At 39.4% G+C, this 21,656-nt stretch overlaps 1 protein-coding gene across 3 annotated transcripts in view; it reads left to right on the top strand.

The window, feature by feature from the left end:
- Positions 1 to 21,656, top strand: part of MAP2 (microtubule-associated protein 2) — a 73,058-nt gene that overhangs the window by 21,819 nt on the left and 29,583 nt on the right. For all 3 annotated transcript variants that reach the window (XM_009329656.1, XM_009329655.1, XM_009329654.1), the window contains exons 2-3: positions 405 to 518; positions 2,921 to 2,998. In XM_009329656.1, coding sequence (XP_009327931.1) covers positions 405 to 518; positions 2,921 to 2,998 — 192 coding nt within the window. The remainder of the gene's footprint in view (positions 1 to 404; positions 519 to 2,920; positions 2,999 to 21,656) is intronic.

Raw genomic sequence — 21,656 nt, 5'->3', positions numbered from 1 at the left:
GAAATGGCCTCAAGTTGCACCAGGGGAGGTTTAGATTGGATGTGAGGAAAAATTTCTTTACTGAAAGAGTGGTTACACATTGGAAGAGGCTGCCCAGGGAAGTGGTTGAGTCACCACCCCTGGAAATATTTAAAAGAGGTGTAGATGAGGCGCTTAGGGACATGGTTTAGTGGGCATGGTGGTGTTGGGTCGACGGTTGGACTCGATGATCTTAGAGGTCTTTTCCAACCTTAATGATTCTATGATTCTATGATTTGCTTATATTTCAGGAAAAAAGATTACCTTTTCAAAATGGATTAAGACAGTCTCCAATTTTTATTGTTTAATTTTATATTTATAATCTTAAAACATTGTTCTCATTAGCATACTTTTCTTTGTTTTTTCTAACTTTGCTGCTGCCACAGAAGAAGTGTCTGCGAGGATAGTACAAGTAGTAACAGCTGAAGCTGTAGCAGTCGTGAAAGGCGAACAGGAAAAAGAAGCCCAGCACAAAGATCAGCCTGGACCACTACCTTTAGGTAAAATGAGACAAAGAATGTTCAAAGTATCCTTGTGTCTGCAAATGTTATATGTATGTATATTACAAAAAACAGTTACAGCTGTGTATTCACATAGGATTATGGTCATGGGTAAACTGCGGCACCAATGGATAAATGCTGGAACCACGTAATAATAGTGGTATCCTTGTTGCCCCAATTCTTCACGGCCCTGTGACTGTCTCATTCACAGTTTCCTTTAACAGCAGTTCTCCACCTGGTTTCTGACTCCTGAGCGGTGCAGCTGTGAATGTAATCGGTGGTAGCGGTTTTGTCGTCGTGTTTGGTGGGACCCAGCAGCGCTCGGAGCCCCTTTGTGTTCAGCCATGTATAACGTGAGAGAGAAACATTAATGTCTGAAGAGGGAAAGATTAGAGGAGAGGCATATAAAATGAAGTGAAGCTTTGCTGATTGGGTGGTGCCCTCTCCTCCACTCAAAAAGATGGAGGAGGAGCACCTCAACAGGAAGCAGAGAGGAATGGGGCACACCAGGTGAGGGTGGGAGAGGGGTTAGCAGCTGGGCAGGGTGAGGGAAGATTGTGGGAGAGGGAGTTACATGTGGTAGAAGCAAATGCCAGTGGTCGAGACTGGGAATGGCACCACTGCCACTGGTCTGTGCTGTGCCCCCATCCTCCTGCTGGCTCCTTTGTGAAATGTCTCTCTTAAACACAAGTATGTATATATATCTATATAAAAAAGCAGTAAAGTATATAAAAGTATATCAAGTATATAAAAAACTATATATAAATTATATATAAAAAACTATTTGTACCTACAGTGCTTCCTCCCTGCCAGAAAACTTCCACAGTAGCTCAAAGCATGCACACCAAAGGCCATACTCCATCCTGAGGTAGGGCAAGTCTTGCAAGCCTGCCCCAGGATAAGTTCTGCTGACTGCACGTGATCACTGCACTGTGATCAAATCAATATAATTCCTTGTGGTATTTTCCCCACAGGCACTCTGCTTTGTTTGGTACAGTGGCTGGACCCTGCTGAGGAAGGAATTAAAGTCAATGAGTAATTTATAATATTTGTTGGAAATTTGGTTCCCAAGGTCTTTTGCTTCACTGAACTAATTTTGCACTGCAGCAGGGAGACGTGTTGCTTGGTAATTCCCTTCTTTACAGAGACTGAATTTTACATGGAACACCCCCATTCTGCAAAACACTTTGTATATACTTAAGCACAGATTGCTTCACTGGCGCCTGGGTGAGGCAAAATGGATATTCAGTTCCATCTAGTTAGATAAGACATTTTAAAAATACTTTGAGAAGTATGTCTTCAGTTAGCAACTGTTGGTGTTACAGTTCCTGTGGTCAGTGACTGTTAAATAAGCGCAGGTAGAATTGCATTGTGATGAAGATATAAATACTCTGTCCGTGGACAGCACATCTTAAGGACAAGTCACATAAGGATCTCTTCCAAACCACATGGAAATCAATGGGAGGAGGCCTGGCAAATTCTGCTGGGGATTTGAAACTGGCCTTTCTGTGCTTGGGAAGAAGCCCTGAATCAGAAACTGAGATCTGCCTGTTGAGAGGTGCCGTTTATAAGACAGATCTGTTAAAACAGATTTGTTACTTTTTTTTTTTTTTTTAAACATTGGTTAAGCCCTGGTAGTGGATCTGTCTTTAAAGAAAAAAATTCTCAAAGTGATTGGTATGAAATCAGATGCAGAGGTTATGCTGAGTTCATTTAAGAAGCAGTTTGTTTAGGATTTCATCATACTTTAATAGAAATAATTGAAAAAAACATCATCTAGTTTTGGCATCTAGTCTCGTGACTGGGAATTAATCTAAAAACCTAATCTAAGTGCATCTAAGATTTCACTGCACCTTGCTCAGCTGAATCACTGTTATGTCATGGCTGACATAAGTTCCCTATGCTGATGTCTTTTGTATTTAGACAAGCAATATTTGCATGTATTCTGTGATTAACCTTGAACTCAGCAGAAGAAATAAAAAAGCTTGCAGATTGTTTTTTGTTCATGTACTCAAGGTAAATTGAAGAGATTGGATGCCAGTTTCTGATAGTCAGCGTGAATTTATAAAATGTCTCATGCTCAGATGCTTTATTGTTGTTTCCTTGGTTGACTGAAGGTTTTCTAAGTGGCAGTACTGGTTTAAAAGGTAATTTTGTACTTGATTTTTGTATTGTACCCTATGACCAGAATTTTGAAAATAATTCATACCATCTGAAAAAAAAATTCTTTTATTATAGCTTTAAAAATTTGTGTATTCTGAAAGGGTCTATCTGAAAACCCACTAGGCACAAGTCCCCATTGAATAATTCTCTCAGTTGGGCAGAACAGACTGACTGCAGTATCAAGCACAGGTCTCCCGGGAATTAATTGCTGTATCTCATTTTCACTGTTCGATTTCTAGCAGTCGAAGAGTCAGCTAACCTGCCTCCTTCCCCACCTCCGTCGCCAGCTTCCGAGCAGACTGGAGCTCTGGAGGAAGGTAAGGGTCTCCTGGAAGTTGCAGTGCACAGCTGTCAGCAGAGGGATGAGACATCAGTCTAAAGGATGGGGGAATCAGAAAATGGAGATACTTTCTGCAGCTTCATGTGAAAAGATAAGGCATTCCCCAGCAATAACTCCCCATCTGCAAACCAGCTGCAGTGCGTGGATGAGGTAGACACATAGGCACAGAGGTAACTGACAGGATATGTTAAGTACATCCATATTAAAGAAAAAAAGATGGTGATGCTCACCTTTTTATCCGTTATATGCAATATGAGCCAAGATGTCTGCTGTCCCAATGTGGTCACCAAAACTATGATTCAGTATGGGTCATCTTTATTTTCTTCAGATTTGTTTGGCTGCTTTTTTTAATTACCATTAGCTTTGTTTTTGGAATCTTAAATGCATGAAAGCAAAGAGATTCAGAGTTGGATCATTTCTTTGGTCTTCAACCTGTAATTCATGCTTCAATGCCTACGTGTATTGGGGGTTCTGTACACAGAGTGCAGGATTCAAATTCTAGTCTCACAAAGCAAATTTCTACTCTGTTCTGCACAGTGAGTGTTCAATTTCAGTAGCCCATGATCACTACATTTTCCTCCTGCTAAAATCCCCTCCAGCAAAGAACTTAAGTGTTGGCTTAATTTTAAGCAGAGGCCTAAATCCCAGTGAAGTTGTCACGATGGTAAGCATGTGCGTCAGTGCTTTGTTCAACAGAACAAGACTGCTGCATCAAGGCCATCAGTACAGGGAGACAGCAGTATGTCAAAACTGAGCCATACCATGTGGATATGAGGGAAGGATTTGGGTTCAGAATCTCCAGGGGACTGTCCATTGAACTCTGCCATGTCAACAGCGTTTTTGTGTTCATTGATTTCCTCCTTGAATTGTCTTGTAGCATTTTTTCTTTCTTTTTGTTAAATACGTGCATGAAAATAATTTCTTATCATCTGCTGTACAAACTTTGTTGGTATTTAAACACAGAGCCTCTATTAATTTTGCAAGTGGACAGTTCCTATTTCATGTGCTAACATAGTCTGACTGTCGGTTTATCAGGACACTGCAATTAGGCATGTTCCATCCTGCGGTCATTTTTGAGATAATGCAATTACCGGCTGTGTTAACAACAACATTTGTCAGTCCACTGTACTGGAAATAGCTACTTGATATGGGTAGTAACCAATATAAAAAAAAAATTTGATTAATTGTTTTTTTTTTTTAAAAAACATCTGCACATTGTTTGTTTAAAAAAATAGTACACCAGTTCCTAGACTCATCACCCAGAGGTAATGGCAATCAAAACTACTAACTGAAAAGGAAGCTAGTAGGGCATTAGCAAAGGCTTTTAGAATTGTTACCAGGGTTTTACCACTATTTTTTAATATGTACTTCACTTGACTAGTTCAGCATATGCTTTTTGATTTTTCATATCACAATAAAGGGCTTGTTCTTCTGCTTCAGGCCAATGTCAAGGTTCTTATGTGATACAGCCTTAGTTGAGGGTTAACTTTACGTACTGTTTCTATCAGCAGTGTTATTTTACATGTATTTTAGGATTTTATAAAGTACTCATATTGATTAATTGACAGGAGGTTGTAGATTGCCCCCTAAGCAAATGGAAACCATTTTGCTAGTTTTATTAACACAAGAAGGTGGCAAAACACTATACAACTCGAGGTTATTATGAACCACCGGACTGTGCTGTTCCCAGCTGTGCATATGACTCAGCAGGTCACTTAACATCGTTGTTTTTCTCTTTCCTTGCATGTAGAATTGAGTTAATATAATAGCACTTACTTACCTACCCCGCAGGGGTGGTTGCAAGGACTGAAAGGTCAGTGTTTGGGAGACATTTTGATGATTTACACAATGCCACAGTTTTTAAAAACATTCAAATAATTTCCTTTAACGTTAGTCAAAAGAGACACTTCCATGGCAAGATTTTGATTCAGCTCTTCATTTTTCAGAGCAGATGGCCTGTGTAAATCCTGAAAGTGTAGGTTTGTAAGGGAGGTATGGACAGAAATGATGTGCTGAGTCATTAATGCACTCTGCTGGAAGCTTCTTGTTTATGTCCGGCTCTGAAACTGGAATTCACAGAGGAGTTGGTTGATGAACAGAAGGAACTTCTGGAAAAAAATTTCACCAGAAGTATATTATGTTGCTTTTTCCCAAAATATCAGCATTGTCAATTCAATGTAGTTAATGATAGTAAAAATCTTGTGTTCTGCTCAGTGTTAGAAGATGTGGTCCTTATTTGCTGTGGGTAAGTTGAGCTTTTGATGACTTGAGTGAGCCAGACCTGTCATTTTTATCCCGGCAAAGCTCCCATTCAGAAGAGTTTGCCTCAGTAGGGTTTGACCCAATTTTACTGTACTTGTTTAAACCTTCAGTTCCTATACCATCTGGCTATCCATCTTCATGCACCTTTACATTGTCTGTCTGTCTTTCTGCTCAGTAGAATATAATTTATGAATTTAACCCAATTCTACAGTTGTTGAGCAAAAAAGGTGAGCACTTCGTGTGTGTCTCTACCTCAGACCTCCTTTTTTCCCTTTCTCTTAGAACATTTTCCTAATGCGCTTGTCAGTGTGTGTCGCATTGCTCTGAATCCAAAAAAGACTTCCTTCAGTCATAGTAGGAAGGAAATCACTGTTGTAGACATGACAAAGGTGGATGTGGCCAGCCATGCAGCAAACACAAATTAAAAAAAAAAAAGGTAGAAAAGACAGAGAGGTTTGTGGGTCAAGTGTATTTCATGAGAGAAAGGAGTCAGTGGATGTAGGTTTCTTTCTTTCATTTGGCTGCAGAAAAACGTTCAAATGAGCCTGTCCCTTTTTACTGCTGCAGAAGGTAAGATAACTAATTTGCCTTACTGAAATTATTTAATCTATTTCAACTATAGTAACCTAATTTTGCTCAGGAAATGAAATTTTCCCTAGCACTGTCTAATCCTTTTATCAGTGTATCTGGTCATGCAGGGCTGATGTGGTATTCTCCTGCCAACTTGGCATTTCTTTTGTGCTCTGTGCCTTTTGACAATGGTCAACAACGTCTTCATGTAAAAATTTTTCTAAGTGTTACAAGATAGAAAGATGCCTTTGATGGACTGTCTTCCACTTTGAAATAGGCATTTCAGGTTAAGCTCTATGTACCAAATAAGAATATTGTGCAAACTGAAAGGAACCAAGTGTCCTGTAAAAATGGATCTATTTACAGTGAAAATTACTTCTTGAAAGACATTTTCAAAAGATACCTGGAAGCTAAAGCAGAATTAGCCTTGTGAGAAGTGATTTTAATCTTGGACTTTAGAATACATTGGGGATTTTTCCCATGCTTTGAGATGGAAAAGAACTATTAGAAGGGACTAAAATAACAAAGAAAGGATTTTTCTTGTTGCTGAAATAAAAGCATATCCTCCTTTAAAGACATCATTATCCTGTTAATGAAATTATCTGCAGTAATTTTGAAAATATCTTTATTAAATCTGATAAACAATGTAAATCTGTAATAGCTATAGACATAACAGCCCCAAACAATACTAGACTTTGCACTCCTCATGATTTTACACCTTCACAATAATATATATTAACCATTTTTACTGTTGTCAGTTCCTGTAGTTTTATGGAGCAGAGGCAGGACCTTTATTTTCTTGCCTACAATCCATTCAGAGCCTATAAAGAAGGAATTTTCAGCCTTGTTTGCATCAGTATAGAGAAGTCCTGGGGTTTCGTCTTCACTCTTGTTGATGCACTTTACTTCTGAAGGGCCCCTGGATAAATATGACCCACAGCTGGAAGGAGAACCTCCCGTTTTGCACATCCTCCTTCTCCGTGTTCTGCTTCTGACTGTATCAATCTTCCATTCTGTTCTCCACAATGTCCCAGTTCCAGCAGAAGAGATAGCAACTGCGTCAACCCTTTCCACTCTTGTCCACAGTAATACATAAGAGTAGTGTGAGGGCACCCTGCAAAGAAGCAGGAGTTGTAGTTTTGAATCCTCTCCAGTTTAGGAGGGAGTTGATTCCCGATCTCTCACATCCTGAGACATGTCCTCACCCCCTGTAACTAGCCTTTTGCAAACAGTGAGCCCCCTCAAATCTGTCATTGAATTTTGTAGAAGCTTCTATGGAGAAGAAATCCACAGGTTCTGCATTGCAAGTGGATCAAGATGCTTCCGTGCAACCTTGCTGCCGGCTCTTAAGTTCTAGGGAAAGGTGAGAAGCTCAGGTTCAGCCCTGTGTTTGGCATTTCCTATTGCAGTGCTCTGCAGAGCTTCCTGCTTGGCAGAGGCAGGTTGCCGGCTTAATCTTTCCACACCTACCTCTTTTAAGCATGCATAAACCCTTGAATCTGGGGTTTGGATTCCACTACAAGAGCGAAGCAACTAAACTATCAGTGGTTCAGGCACTCTTTGTGCCCTGGAGGAAATTGTGAGAACAATTCCCTGGGTGGTATTTGTGTATGTGCATAGGTGCACATAGCATACCTTTAGTCCTGGCCAACTTCAGGGCTGTCACGAAATCTTAAACATGGATAATCTTCCTTTTGCAGCACAATGATACATCTTGGAGCTACTAATATTGCCATCGATTAGTAATTTTTCTTCCTTTTTGTGGGTGATTGAGCCTGAATGGGTTGATACTACAGCATTCTTTTCCCAGGCGGAAGAAATACATGTCATTACATTACAGGACGCTTGCTGCCATGTTGCTGCAGAAAGCAGAGGGTGATTTTTTTAAAGAAACAGATGTTGTCTTGTCATGGTGTGCTACAGAAAGAAACTTAAATTTTGCTGTTATTTGCCAGGAAGAAGCTTAGTGCTCTTATAGATGGAATTGGTTTGGTCACAATATGTCACCAGATGATATGGATGGATAAAAATTGTTTTCCAAGACTTGGGTAATGATAGTTACAGCAGCATTCATGAGCTGTCTTGTTTTCGGGTCGCACACAGAGACCTGGTTAATACCTGTTACGCTGCCTGTGTTAAAGCCTTGCTTTCTGACTCTGTTTTGGATCCGAGAGGAAAGTTTTGGAAGCTCTGGGGAAACTCTTTAAGTTGTAATTGCCTAGAGAAAGGCCAGGGACACCAGGCATGGACTTGTTCTTGAAGCTAACAGGAAATCCAATGGGATAGCTGCAGCTGCTGAAGGCACCCCATGAATGTAGTGTTCATCAAACTGCCAGTTGTCATACACAGAGAATGGGCTTAAACATTTTCTCTAGTACTAGATATTTAGTTTTTCATAGCTTTATTCATGGTGAGAGGGCACCTTACCCTAGACGAGCTCTCAGGTCTCCCCTTTAGGTTTGTATGGATCAGATAGTAGGCCAAACATTTTTATTGGGCTGTATTATTTTTCTTTGTCTTGCAAAACCAAACCCAAGCTCCCCCTCCCTGTAGTCATCAGTAGCTGGTGTAGTCCTGAGGTGATTTTGTGATTATCTGCAATGCTACAGTGACGGGTGAATAAAGCTGTCGTTCCAAAGCATTGGCAAACACCAAGGTGGGAGCTAGTTCACCCACAGAAACATGACACAACAGTGTGAAATATAGGACTAACAGAGGTTGTTGTGAGCAGCTTTATGTGGCCTTTATCAGGAAAAAAGGTAGCTAGCAATTTGGGGAAGGGTTTTTTTCTTCTTTGTTTAAATGTTACTTATTTATAGGGAAAGGAAGAAAGTGGGGAAGTTTGAAATAGATACAAATGAGAAATAAAACCACCATTGACCAAAGTGTAAGCTGGTTTGCTTTTTAGTTAAAGGACTTTTTAAAATTTACACTTTCAAGTACTTCACGTGATGACTACAAAGGATACAACTGTGTCAGGATACCTCAGAGGTTTTTAATGCAGTCAGTCAGCTATATAATACATACAAGTATCAGTGCAAGTTGTGAGATGTCATTTGTGTACAATATATATTCCTCTAAATAATGAGCATATGGTTTTGAAATGCACTTATTCTGACAGTTGGGTTCCAATGTTCATAAACACGGTAGGAAACGCCACATATGTGGCCCATGTGTTAAAATGCATAGCTGCCTCATTCCTCCATCCTGCATTAACCTGTAGCCTGGCTGATTTCATCCGCAGTATGACATAGTGGCTGGTGTTGCTAGTGTGTGCATCCATCCTGTCTTGTCTTTTCTTTGTCTGTCTGTCTCGCAGTTTTTGTCTGTGTGTGTCTATTTGTAGATGAAGGGGCCGAGGATAAGGTGGGACCGCTACAGCACTGCCCAGGCTGTGGGCCTGCTGCCAGCAGGGAGTGGCGTAAACACCTGGCCCCCTCCATTTCAGTGTCTGTGCCCGATGATGAGCCCTACAATTCGGATGAGGAGTACTATGAACACCCTTTGTTCAGCTCGGAGTGGACTGGCTCTAGTACACATCCCAGTGCCACAGTGAAGAGCACAGAGGTCTTGTTGGGCCATGATGAAGGTGAACTGAGCATGGTCCCATTTTGTTCCTCTTCCCCTGTACCCACCTGCCATCCGTTCCATTATATATGTGCCTGGGATTGCTGCTTTCTGGGGAGGGAAATCTAGTTGTGTTTTCTCCCCACGTGGAAGTGACACCCCTCCAGAGTCTCTCCATCTCAAAGTGAAGCTGCAGCGTGAGCAATGAATGCAACTTTGGGGTTGGTGAAACCATGGTCCCTGCTTAAATCAGGGTTCTTGGTCTACTGGCCTGGCTTATAGAAGAAGCAAAAGGAGCAGCTAGTTAAAAGAAGCATAAACTAATTTTTTCTTTGTGCCAGAGAATCACTGCCAAGAGCAGTGTGCAAAGTAGGCCAAAAGATTGTTACTGGAGGTAAGTCAGTTGTTAACACAATGGGGAAGAAACCCACGTCTATACCAAAGATAGCAGTGGAAGGTCTTTAATTCTCCAGTAGGCAAAGGAAATCAATTTTACCCCAGTATACACAGGTGACTTCAGGCAGTATTGGGTCACCTTTGATCTGCAGTTGTTTTGTGGATACACCCAGTTAACATTGTGTCAGCTGACTGCAAACAAGGAGGAAAAAAAAAGTTTACTGGTACTGTGTTTCTGTACCGCCTTATTCTATGGCCTGAGCATATGAGTAAGTATTATTTTATCAGTGGGGGTTACATAAAAGTGAAATGGCTTTTGAGGAATCAATGGAGAATCTATTTCAGTGACTAACAGGAACGCTAACTTTTTTTCCAAGACAAAATAGATCATGTTTCATCTCACAGTATTTGACTAACTTGGGACACAGGAGCTGAAGTTAAAAACAGTACTCAATCCTCTAAAGGTTTGTGTTTCAGGAAGATGGAGGTGTATACCTGAAATTGCTCACTGGATCATTTCAAGAAAACCAGAGTTGTTCAGAATTAACAGGATAATATAGCCTAATACTGCAACAGCACTAGAAAGAGATCAATGCTAATAATTGAAGATTTTTAATGTCAGCATGTCTGCCTGAAGCTAGGGGAGACAAAAAATCACAGGAGTAGCCTTACTATAGCTGGGTGCCTATAGCTGTACTTACAGCACTCCTGGATTGGTTAATTCATGGGCAGCTTCCTTTTCAGTCGTAGGCATCTACCTCTGGTGAAAGTGTAAGATCTCAGAACATCTGTGAGGAAAAACAAAGGGAAATAAGCTGGACCATCAGTGAAAAGATAGGCATTATGAAACAGCCCTCTTCACTTGCTGCCTGTAAGCAAGCAGTCTGTTTGGCATAAAAGGGTCTGCTGCACAAAGGGAGTCTGTAGGTTTCCTTTGTTAAGTCAGGGATAACTTCTACTTTGGTGAGTAATTAGTTTTAATCATGTGGCATTGTGTGAAGTGTCTCAGGAAATGGAGGTGTATACCTGAAATTACTCAGAGTAAAATGAGAGGCTTTCTTTAAAAATTTTTAATTGAAAGGGATGCACATACAAAACTACATAAAATCGGAAAAAGGAAAGTAAAGCAAGTTATTCAAGTCAGGGCCTCCTGTAGCTGGACACCTGCTGTTCTGCCAGGCTGCTTTTACAATCTGCCCATGTGTAAGTATCCCTGTAACACTCAGGCATCGGTCCAGTTCTGATTCTGAGTCTTCTGGCTTCTGTTCATTTAAGATATAGTATCTAACCTTAATTACATTTTTATGTTATTAATAATGTGTTGTACTTTACAAAATTATTATTTGCTCAGCCTCGAATAGTGTTTGTGTTCCTTAAATCATTTTTTAAAGGCCATAACTGAAGTGGATGCCTGATGGTCTGGTTTTAACCAGGCCGATCTCAGGAGAAAAATCAAGCCCTTGTAAAGAGGTTTTACTTTAATACCAAGAGGCTGGATACAGCCACTTCCAGACAAGAAACCACTTTGTTCTAAGTCTGATTCAGCAAAGTCCTTAAGCGTGAGACACACTTTAAACCCAGGGGGGTCATCAGGTTGACTGCAGCATGGCTGCTGGTCAGCTGCTTAAGTATGTTGCTGAATCAAAGGTTTCACACTTAATCCTGACTTCTTATCAGAAGGGATACTAACAGGGCACAGTAATATTCTGTCTGAGTAGCAATGGCTGGGGTACAGTCCTGAATGGAAACTTTGCTAATCATTCTTCTGCCATGGCATGAGTAAAGACTCCTCTTGATGCTGTTGTACTGATCCTAACAGCCCATAGGCCGAGTGAAGTGTTTTAGAAATTCAGATGAACAAATAGTTATATTGCACTCATTGGTTTCTTTGACTTAATTGGTGATGAGGAGCCTGGGGGCTAGTGGGGAAACAGAAAAGAAAATGGAGAGTCCTTGTGTTAAATCTGTGATTTTTCACATACAGAGTTCAGATGTCAGGCAGCCTAAGGGAAAAACGGTTTATAAACCCACTTGGTGTAGGAATCTTGGCTGAATTCTTGTGAAACCGTTAGTTATCAGCTATGCACAAGGCTTATTAAGACTTGTGGGAATGGCTCAATATTTTGCCAAATCCAGGATCCGTGTGATCGATTGACTTGCTGGAATTTAGCAGTCAGTATTGCCAAGGTTAGTGGAAAGAAATTTATGCCTCGTACCTTCCTCCACCTCAGTTGAATGTCTCGTACTGGATTAAACAGCACATTTATCAGAAAAATACCAGTGTACTTTGAGCTCATTGATGCATTGGTGTTGTCAGGGCCATCCATCATTCAGTACCATCTCCATTTGCAATGAATATCTGACCTACAGTCATCTTTGGGAGAGGTATACCTGTAAAACACTTTCAGCTCTCATCTTACAGCATAAACATGCTTCTCTGGGGGAGATAGGTTTTTTGTTTTGGTTCGATTTTTTCCCTAAGGAAAATTCAGTTCCACAAGGACTAAAATGGGCTGGATACTAGCAGTCCTTTGACACACTTAAATCTAACACGTTCAGAGCTGAAAGTGTTATGCAAAAGCAGTCCTGTTGAGCTGTGTGCTTGGTGTTTATTGTTGGTGTTGATGTTGCCTCCTTTTTCCATCCCCAAGAAGAAGAACCAGTAGAGAGTCCGATGGCTGTGGAAGCGAAACCTGCTGCTCTTCCTGGGAAGCAACTGGGGAAAGAGCATGGGCCCCTTGAGCCTTTGGACCAGGCAAAGGGCCTCTGTGAGGGTCACTTGGATTCGGGTTTGGAGGCCAAAGTGTGTCGTGAAGACAAAGTGCCAAGCGTGGCATCCAGCAGGGAGAGTGCAACTGTTGTGGCGGAAACGCCCCTGAAAGGCACATCCCCTTCCTCGCCTGAGGAAGGTGTGTCCTCCTTAGGTTTGCATGTGTTTGCTGCCAGTGAATCCTTCTCCAGCTTTCTCCAGTGCTTTCCAAGGCTGCTTCTTTTCCTGTTCTTCCCATTTATTAGTATGACTGCTCTTGTTATTATGCTTGAAGAGTGTGTAGAAGATAATATGATTGCATAGGTGCTGTATGACAACATGGTTTCCCACCACTGCGGCTGATTCCTGATTTTTTACTTTGCCATGATAAAATATGCTTTGCAGCTAAGCTGATTCCTCTGCGAAAGCCTTTTTCCCTCATCTCAGATGTGTTTGCCAGTCACATTGCTAATCTATGTATATTGTTTTCTTTTTGGTGCAGAGATTCATCTGCTTTTTTTTTTCAAAAAGTAGATTTCTTGACTTTGACTATGACATAAAGAGGCTTAAACTGTAGAAATGTTTTCATTTGCAGTGTGCGGGGTTTTTGTTTGGTTTTTTGTGTGTGTGCGTGCTTCAGTGCATTCTGGTTTAGCTTCCCTAAAGCTATCGCTTCTTATGTCATATCCTTGCCATTCATTGCAGTCCACCCCTCCTCTCCTCGATCATTGCCAGAACTCTGATTTTTTGTGTGTCTTACCTTATTACAAATGTTTAACCCTGCTGGAGTGCCTTGGTCAGGCAAAACCTCCATCACTTCCACTGGGATGTTTGCCTTCATAGTGAAGTTTAGGATTGAGTGCATAGGGTGAAGTTCTGATCTGCTTACTGAACAAAATATTTACTGCAATCAATTGTCTTTCAGTACGTAAGAACTAGGCTTCAAGATTTGCCTTTTAATGGTATTTCTCTTCAGCCAGTGCAAGAAGGTGTAAAGACACATTGTATGGAGTAGTGATGTACCCATTCACTACCTGGCTAAGAAATGCTGCATTTGGGAGGCTCGTGTTCTGGCTGGCCCAGCTAAAGAATGTTAAATTCCTTTAGCAGTCAGAATATGTTTTGATGCCATTGGTATTGTTCATTTGCACTACAGTAAGAGGCACAGTAGGATACATAAAGAAAGTCAGTATCTAGCTGGTTCATTTCTGTGAAACGAGGATGACATCAGCTCAATGGCCATGTTTTTATACTTCATGGAGTTTGCAAGTAAGTCACCAAATGTAAAAACATAAAGGAGCAAAATTACTGTAGTTGTAGACCTCTCGTTTTTCTACCTGTAGAGTTTAGAATGGCAGTTGGGTTTTTGACTAAATGTTAACATATGTGAATATTTAAAGAAGGACCAATACTTTGATACTAATTGTTCTAAAAAATTCAGATTCATCAGAGCAAAAAGATGGCTCCATGGACTTTAAATCAGAGATGAGGAGATTCAGAGTTGGCCCAGTGCTTGTTGTAACAAGCTTTAGAAAAAACTCATAAAACTTTTTTAACAGATTATTGCAGAAAGTTCTGCCACATTCTGCAGTATCTCTCTTCATATTTTCCATGATAGGAAGATTTCCATATGATAGGAATCATTATTTTCCATAGAATATTAAAAAAAGAACAAGCTATTAATGATGAACAGAGCATGTATAAAAAAACTTAACTAGGTATTACTCCCTAAAAATATAGTGGCAGACTGCAAGAGTAGCATTTTTAGTTTCAACTTAACTTAATTAGGGGCCTGATCTACAGTCATTGAAACATGCCAAGTATTCTTTGACTTCAGTTACAGCTGAAGATGGCTGGCCATTTTGAAGACCAGACTTTCAAGATGTGGGACTATTAATAGCTCTGTTGCTGATTTACACATACCAGTTTCATGACAGCAGTGAGATTTTTGTCATTTGCCAAAGAGTAAATGTCAAAAGTTGGTACAATTAAAAAACAGCCTCTTCTGACACTTGCAAAACCTTTTATATGCATTATTTCTTTAATTTAGGCTGCATGTAGAAGAAAAACGTAAAATAGATATAGAAATGTATAACTACGTATCTTTGAAATGTCAGCAACACACAAAGATACTACTGATTGGACTTGATCTTGCAGACTTTACTAACTCAAAGCTAACACAAGTTACAGAGTCCAGCAAAGCATACCAATGAAGTGAGGATTACTTGTGGTTTTACTGTTGTATACAAACCATGAAGATTAAGAATTCACGTGAAATCATCTCATTTCAGTGGTAACATTTATATATGTACAACTCACATTTTCACTATAAAACCTCATATACTGAAAGGAAACCAGGGTTTAACACTTTAAAGCAGATTTCTAGGTGGATGGCCTTGCTGCATGTTTGCATCTTTCTCCCTCTCCTTCATTCATACCAAGATGTTTTTGTAAGTCACATGACTGCCTGCCTGTAAGTGCTTTAAGTAATTTTCTTATAAAACCCAAACAAACTACTTCAGATTTACTTGCAGCCACGAAGATGGAATTCCGTGTCCAGGAGGGCGCACGCCCTTTCACAGCGGAACCATTAGACACAAAGCAACATGAATCTGGGAAAGACAGTAAGACTGGTGAGCAACCTAAACATGATGCCTTAGTTCCACAGCCAGCAAAAACAGAGGCTATAGATAAAAAGGATTCACAGAGCAAAGACAAAGAAAAAATGCCTTCACCTCTGTCAGAACAGATCTTGGAAACTGATTCACAAAAGAAAGGGGAAGCCAGTTTTGCAGAACCTGCTGCCAAGCCTCCTGCTTCTCAAGAACAAAAGGACTTATCCTCTGAACTGCCTAAAGGGAGCAAAACAGAAGAAAGGACTGCAGATGTGCCCTCATTATCCAACCAAATTGTGACTATGAAATTTAAAGATGACCTTAAAGATGTCCAAGATCTTGCCATCAGCCATGGTGAAAGTTCTCTGTTGCTATCAGAACCCAAGGCAGAAGCAGCCAAAAGTGAACTTCCTTCAGGCCCGTCTCCCACTGTCCCCCAGGATCTTCCACTCAAAGACAGTTCCAAAACAAAACAGGAACCCACTGACCAACTGTTTGCCAAAGACCTCCCTAAAGATGAACAGATCCACAGAGACAGGACACTAGCTCTGCAAGAAGTCTCAGCAGTAACTGTAGATGGCCTGAAAACACCAAGCACCCAGAAAATCCCTGCATGGGGGGAGGAAAAGGACATGACCAAGGATGAGAGTGATGAGGAAGAAAGATACGACTTCTACGATAAAGGGGAGGCTCGAATATTAGATGATGGTAAATTTACCACAAAACCTGAAGTTAAAACACTTTCCCTAGACAAAGCAGACTTTCAAAAGGATGATGAAGCTAAAAAGTCACCTTATATTCTCAAAGCAGAAAAAGAAGTGGACCAAAGTGGGCTCCCAGCAACAGTAGACATGAAAAAGGAGGTCCAGCCAAGCACACAGGAACCCCCAGCCAAGTTAAGCCATGAACTGACCCTTGAGAAAACAGTAGAGCACCCTGATACCACTCAGTTAACCAGAATAACAGAGAAAGCCCCTGAGTCACCAACTTTAACCACTGACAAGACTCCTACTCTAGAACCTTGTCAAGAGAAAGATGTTAAAAAAGATACCAAGGAGGATAAGACAAGTGTTTCAGCTCCTCATCAAATGAAAGAAGAGGAGGATCGATCGGGAATGTCGAAGTATTTTGAAACCTCTGCTCTGAAAGGGGAAGCCTTCAAAGCAGACGCTCTGAAACAAGGCAGTGATTACTATGAGCTAAGTGACACTAAAGAGAGTGTGTATGAGCCTTATCAGACAGATCGTCTAATACCTGAAGACAAAGAGGAAGAGGAGGAAGAATTACAGACAGAATTGGATCAGCAGCAGAGTGGGCCTGGGCATGAAATAGGGTACAGTACCCTGGCACAGAGCTTTACGCCAGACAAATCTGAAGAATCAAGTTCCCCAACAGAAAGAATGTTCACTATTGACCCCAAAGTCTATGGGGATAAGAGAGAACTCCATAGTAAAAATAAAGATGACCTAACTCTGAGCAGGAGCTTGGGACTTGGGGGGAGATCTGCAATTGAACAGAGAAGTATGTCTATTAACTTGCCTATGTCCTGCCTGGATTCAATAGCTCTAGGATTTAGCTTTGGTCGTGCACATGATCTTTCTCCCCTCGCTTCGGATATTCTAACTAACACTAGTGGAAGTATGGATGAAGGTGACGACTACTTGCCAGCAACCACACCAGCATTGGAGAAGGCCCCCTGCTTCCCCATTGATAGTAGAGAGGAAGATGAGCCCATTGAAGAAGAAAAAGCAGTGGCAGAAGAAAAAGTCCAGCCTGAGACCTTGGTCGAATCACCTTTCCTGGCCAAAGAATATTACAAAAATGGGGCTGTCCTGGCTCCTGACCTGCCTGAAATGTTAGACTTAGCAGGGACAAGATCTAGATTAGCCTCTGTGAGTGCAGATGCTGAGATGGCACAAAAAAAGTCGGTTCCTTCTGACACTGTTGTGGAAGACAGCAGCACAGCCCTGCCACCTGTGACAGATGAAAACCATGTAACTCTAAAAGCTGAAAGTCAGTTAGAAGACTTGGGCTACTGTGTTTTCAATAAGTACACAGTCCCACTCCCTTCTCCCGTTCAGGACAGTGAGAATTTAACGAGCGAAACCTGTCCCTTTTATGAAGGCACAGATGAAAAACTGAGACGTGGCCTGGCTCCCGACCTGTCTTTAATAGAAGTGAAGCTGGCAGCAGCTGAAAAATCAAAAGAAAAATTCCTCAGTGAAAAAGACTTAGGTCAGCATGCTGCTGGTGAGTCCATTCTAGCAAGGGACTTCGAGCAGGAGAAAAAAGAGAAGCTGGATACTGTGCTAGAAAAAAGTGAAGATCAAGTTGACTCTAAAGAGGTCTATCCCATTAAAGGTGCAGAGCCAGAGAAGACAAGACCTGAGGCAATCTTAGAAATGAAAGAAGAAAGTATGGCTGATAAAGTTCATGTAACCAATGATACCATGTATGACAGAATATCAGCTTCAGAGATAGCAATAGAAAAGGATGCTGTTTCTTTGTTGATGGAGAAGGAGGAGAAGACTCTTAGTGTTGTTCCTGAAATAGCTGAGATAGAAGCTCCAATAAAACCAGATTACAATGCTATAAAGCATGATTTGGAAGTGGCTGCAAGGAGAGCTGACCAAGAATATCAGGGTCAGTTAGATACTAAGATCAGTGAGGTTGTTTCTCTCCCTTCAGGGAAGGACAAAGCCTCTGTTAAAAGAGCAGAGCCTGAATCCAAAGACACTCAACAGAAAGATCAGACCATCTTGTCCAGAGAAGAAAAGGATGCAGATGTACTTTCCAAGACTGAGCCTAGTTATGTGAAGGACAGCAGCAAACTGTCTGAAATAGAAATTAAGGAAAAAGTAACTAAGCCCGATCTGGTACATCAAGAGGCAGTTGATAAAGAGGAATCTTATGAATCTAGTGGAGAGCATGATCAAGCCCAAGAAAGTTTGAATGGAGAATCCTTGAAACCAGAGGATATCAAAGCAGAACCTCCAAAACCTCCTGTGTCTGGGGAAGAGACGCCTGCACAGTTACCAGCAAAGGAGCCTTCTGTGGAGCTCCTCCTTCCAAAAGCTGAGCCTCTCCAGGAAGAGCCTGCTGAGATTCAGATGGAGAGCATACCACAGCCTGCAGAAGGAACTGAAAAGATTCCTGATACAGCTGAGACACCTATGGAAATCCAAAAGCTGCTGCCATGTGAAGTGACAGCTGGGGCCACAAAAGGGGAGGAACATGAGGAAGAAGAGGTAGAAGTAGGGCAAGAAGAAAAAGAAGAGGATAAACAGCATCTTATTTCAGAAATGCCCCCAGAAATAGACTTTGGGAAACCTGCTGCTGAAGAAATGCTAGCCAAGGGTAGCCCAGAAGCACCGCCTGAACTGAAAGGCATTATTGAATCAGTGGTGACAGTAGAGGATGACTTTATCACAGTGGTGCAGACAACAGTTGATGAGGGTGAATCTGCTTCTCACAGTGTACGCTTTGCGGCTAACCAGCCGGAAGACATTGAAACAGGGGACTCCCAGGCTGAAGAGGAGCTGGAGGTTGAGGAAGTGCCTGACATGCAAGTTGAGCCCAAGGAGGGCTCCCCAGAAGCTCCTGCTTCACCCCAGAGAGGAGAAATCCTGCTTACTGACTACAAGACAGAGACGTGTGATGATTACAAAGATGAAACAACAATTGATGACTCCATCATGGACACAGACAGTCTCTGGGCAGATACTCAAGGTGTGCATTATCCTTTCTGTTTTGTTTGTTAAATATTTTTGCTTCCAAATCATAATGATCAAAAAGCAAAATTATTATAGTTTTAATAAGTTGTAATAGTAATCTCAGCATGTTTCAGAAAAATGGTAAAAGTCTGCCTTTTTTTATTAATCCATCTGCTCTGTCTTCAACTATTTTTTTTCCCTGCTCCACCGCAGTATTGTTAACATTTGTTATTAATCTTTTGTTTGTTGTTATAATTTGCTCTGATCCTACAGATGATGATAGGAGCATCATGACTGAACAGTTAGAGACTGTTCCTAAAGAGGAGAAGGCAGAGAGAGAATTGCGAAGATCATCTCTCGATAAGCATAAAAAAGAGAAACCTTTTAAAACTGGGAGAGGCAGGATTTCTACTCCTGAAAGGAAAATAGCTAAAAAGGAACCTAGCACACTCTCCAGAGATGAAGTGAGAAGGAAAAAAGGTTCATTTAACACTCCCTATTACAATATATACTTTTTTTTTTTTTACTGTTGTACAGTACTATCCAGTTACTCTGTTGTAGATGATGTGCACCTTAACAGTATTAACAGTAGTGCTTTTTAATGAGATGTTGTACAACTATGTGAAAAGCCATGTGCAAGGCTCACTGCTCCACCGGTCCTGTTTCATTGTAGGCATCCCCACTGATCACTGGGTAACACATCTGAGATTAATGCACCAGTGCTTCCCCTCTTCCGACTTAGGATTTGTTCACCCCAGTAGAAGCGACGCATCGGGTTGGAGTTGTGGAGCAGTGGGCCTGCCACTTGATGTATTGTCATATGAAACTGTTTGCTGGTTTTTTCCTGATTCTATGTTTTTGTGTTTTCTTGTCCATAGCAGTGTATAAGAAAGCTGAACTTGCTAAAAAAACTGAAGTTCAGGCCCACTCTCCCTCCAGGAAAATCATTTTAAAACCTGCTATCAAATATACTAGACCAACTCATCTCTCCTGTGTTAAACGGAAGCAGACAGGTGACTGCGTTCTGTTCAGTTATGCAATGTGGCTGGCAAACATAGACATATTTTTTTTTGTAAATCTCATGGCTATAGCAGCTTCTCTATTTTTTCATTTTTTCCTCCAAGAATATCAGTCTTCACAAATAGTATTGCTTTTTTAGTGTTTTGTATCATTTTTCTTTTCTTCTTTCGTTCCTGGTATTTGTTTGTTTATTTAATGGAGGCCATGATCATGTATGCTTGTCATTGCTTGGATCTCCAAGTGCTGTGGTTGTAACTTGGCATCGTGCTTATAGTGTGGTGGTGTAGGAATCTCTACTCATCATTTTGCTCTTTTTTTTTTTTTTATTTTGCTTTTTTTTTTTTTTATTTTGCTTTTTTTTTTTTTTTATTTTGCTTTTTTTTTTTTTTATTTTGCTTTTTTTTTTTTTTTATTTTGCTTTTTTTTTTTTTTTTATTTTGCTTTTTTTTTTTTTTTTTTTATTTTGCTTTTTTTTTTTTTTATTTTGCTTTTTTTTTTTTTTTTATTTTGCTTTTTTTTTTTTTTTTATTTTGCTTTTTTTTTTTTTTTTATTTTGCTTTTTTTTTTTTTTTATTTTGCTTTTTTTTTTTTTTTTATTTTGCTTTTTTTTTTTTTTTATTTTGCTTTTTTTTTTTTTTTATTTTGCTTTTTTTTTTTTTTATTTTGCTTTTTTTTTTTTTTATTTTGCTTTTTTTTTTTTTTTATTTTGCTTTTTTTTTTTTTTTTATTTTGCTTTTTTTTTTTTTTATTTTGCTTTTTTTTTTTTTTATTTTGCTTTTTTTTTTTTTTATTTTGCTTTTTTTTTTTTTTATTTTGCTTTTTTTTTTTTTTATTTTGCTTTTTTTTTTTTTTTTATTTTGCTTTTTTTTTTTTTTTATTTTGCTTTTTTTTTTTTTTATTTTGCTTTTTTTTTTTTTTATTTTGCTTTTTTTTTTTTTTTTATTTTGCTTTTTTTTTTTTTTTATTTTGCTTTTTTTTTTTTTTATTTTGCTTTTTTTTTTTTTTATTTTGCTTTTTTTTTTTTTTATTTTGCTTTTTTTTTTTTTTATTTTGCTTTTTTTTTTTTTTATTTTGCTTTTTTTTTTTTTTTATTTTGCTTTTTTTTTTTTTTTTTTTATTTTGCTTTTTTTTTTTTTTATTTTGCTTTTTTTTTTTTTTATTTTGCTTTTTTTTTTTTTTTTATTTTGCTTTTTTTTTTTTTTTTTATTTTGCTTTTTTTTTTTTTTATTTTGCTTTTTTTTTTTTTTTTTATTTTGCTTTTTTTTTTTTTTATTTTGCTTTTTTTTTTTTTTATTTTGCTTTTTTTTTTTTTTTTTTATTTTGCTTTTTTTTTTTTTTATTTTGCTTTTTTTTTTTTTTTATTTTGCTTTTTTTTTTTTTTTTAATTATGCTTTTTTGTTTTTTTCTGGTGGGAAAATGTTGACAGCTTAAACCATGGTATGCATTTCCATTGTTTTGCTTTTTTACTCTCATGCATAATAAGAAGTGTTACAGACTTATATTTTGTTGATTGATGTTATCTGCATTGACACTTCCCAATCTGTCACTGATGTTTATGCTGTACAGTCAAAATCCACAGGGGAATCCAGCCACATGCAGCATGAAGCTGAGAGAGAAGAAATCTGGGCTCACACTACAAATGCATTCCAAGCAAAAATTTTAATATTTGGTAGAGGAAGATGAAAGGACGAAACAAATGACTCCTGTTACATCTTGATAGGTGTATCATTATTTAGAGGACCA

Source organism: Pygoscelis adeliae, unplaced genomic scaffold, assembly GCF_000699105.1.
Source record: "Pygoscelis adeliae isolate BGI_AS28 unplaced genomic scaffold, ASM69910v1 Scaffold7, whole genome shotgun sequence".
NCBI lineage: Eukaryota > Metazoa > Chordata > Aves > Sphenisciformes > Spheniscidae > Pygoscelis > Pygoscelis adeliae.
Note: the sequence above shows the minus strand (reverse complement) of the source record. Positions and strands in the feature narration are given on the sequence as shown.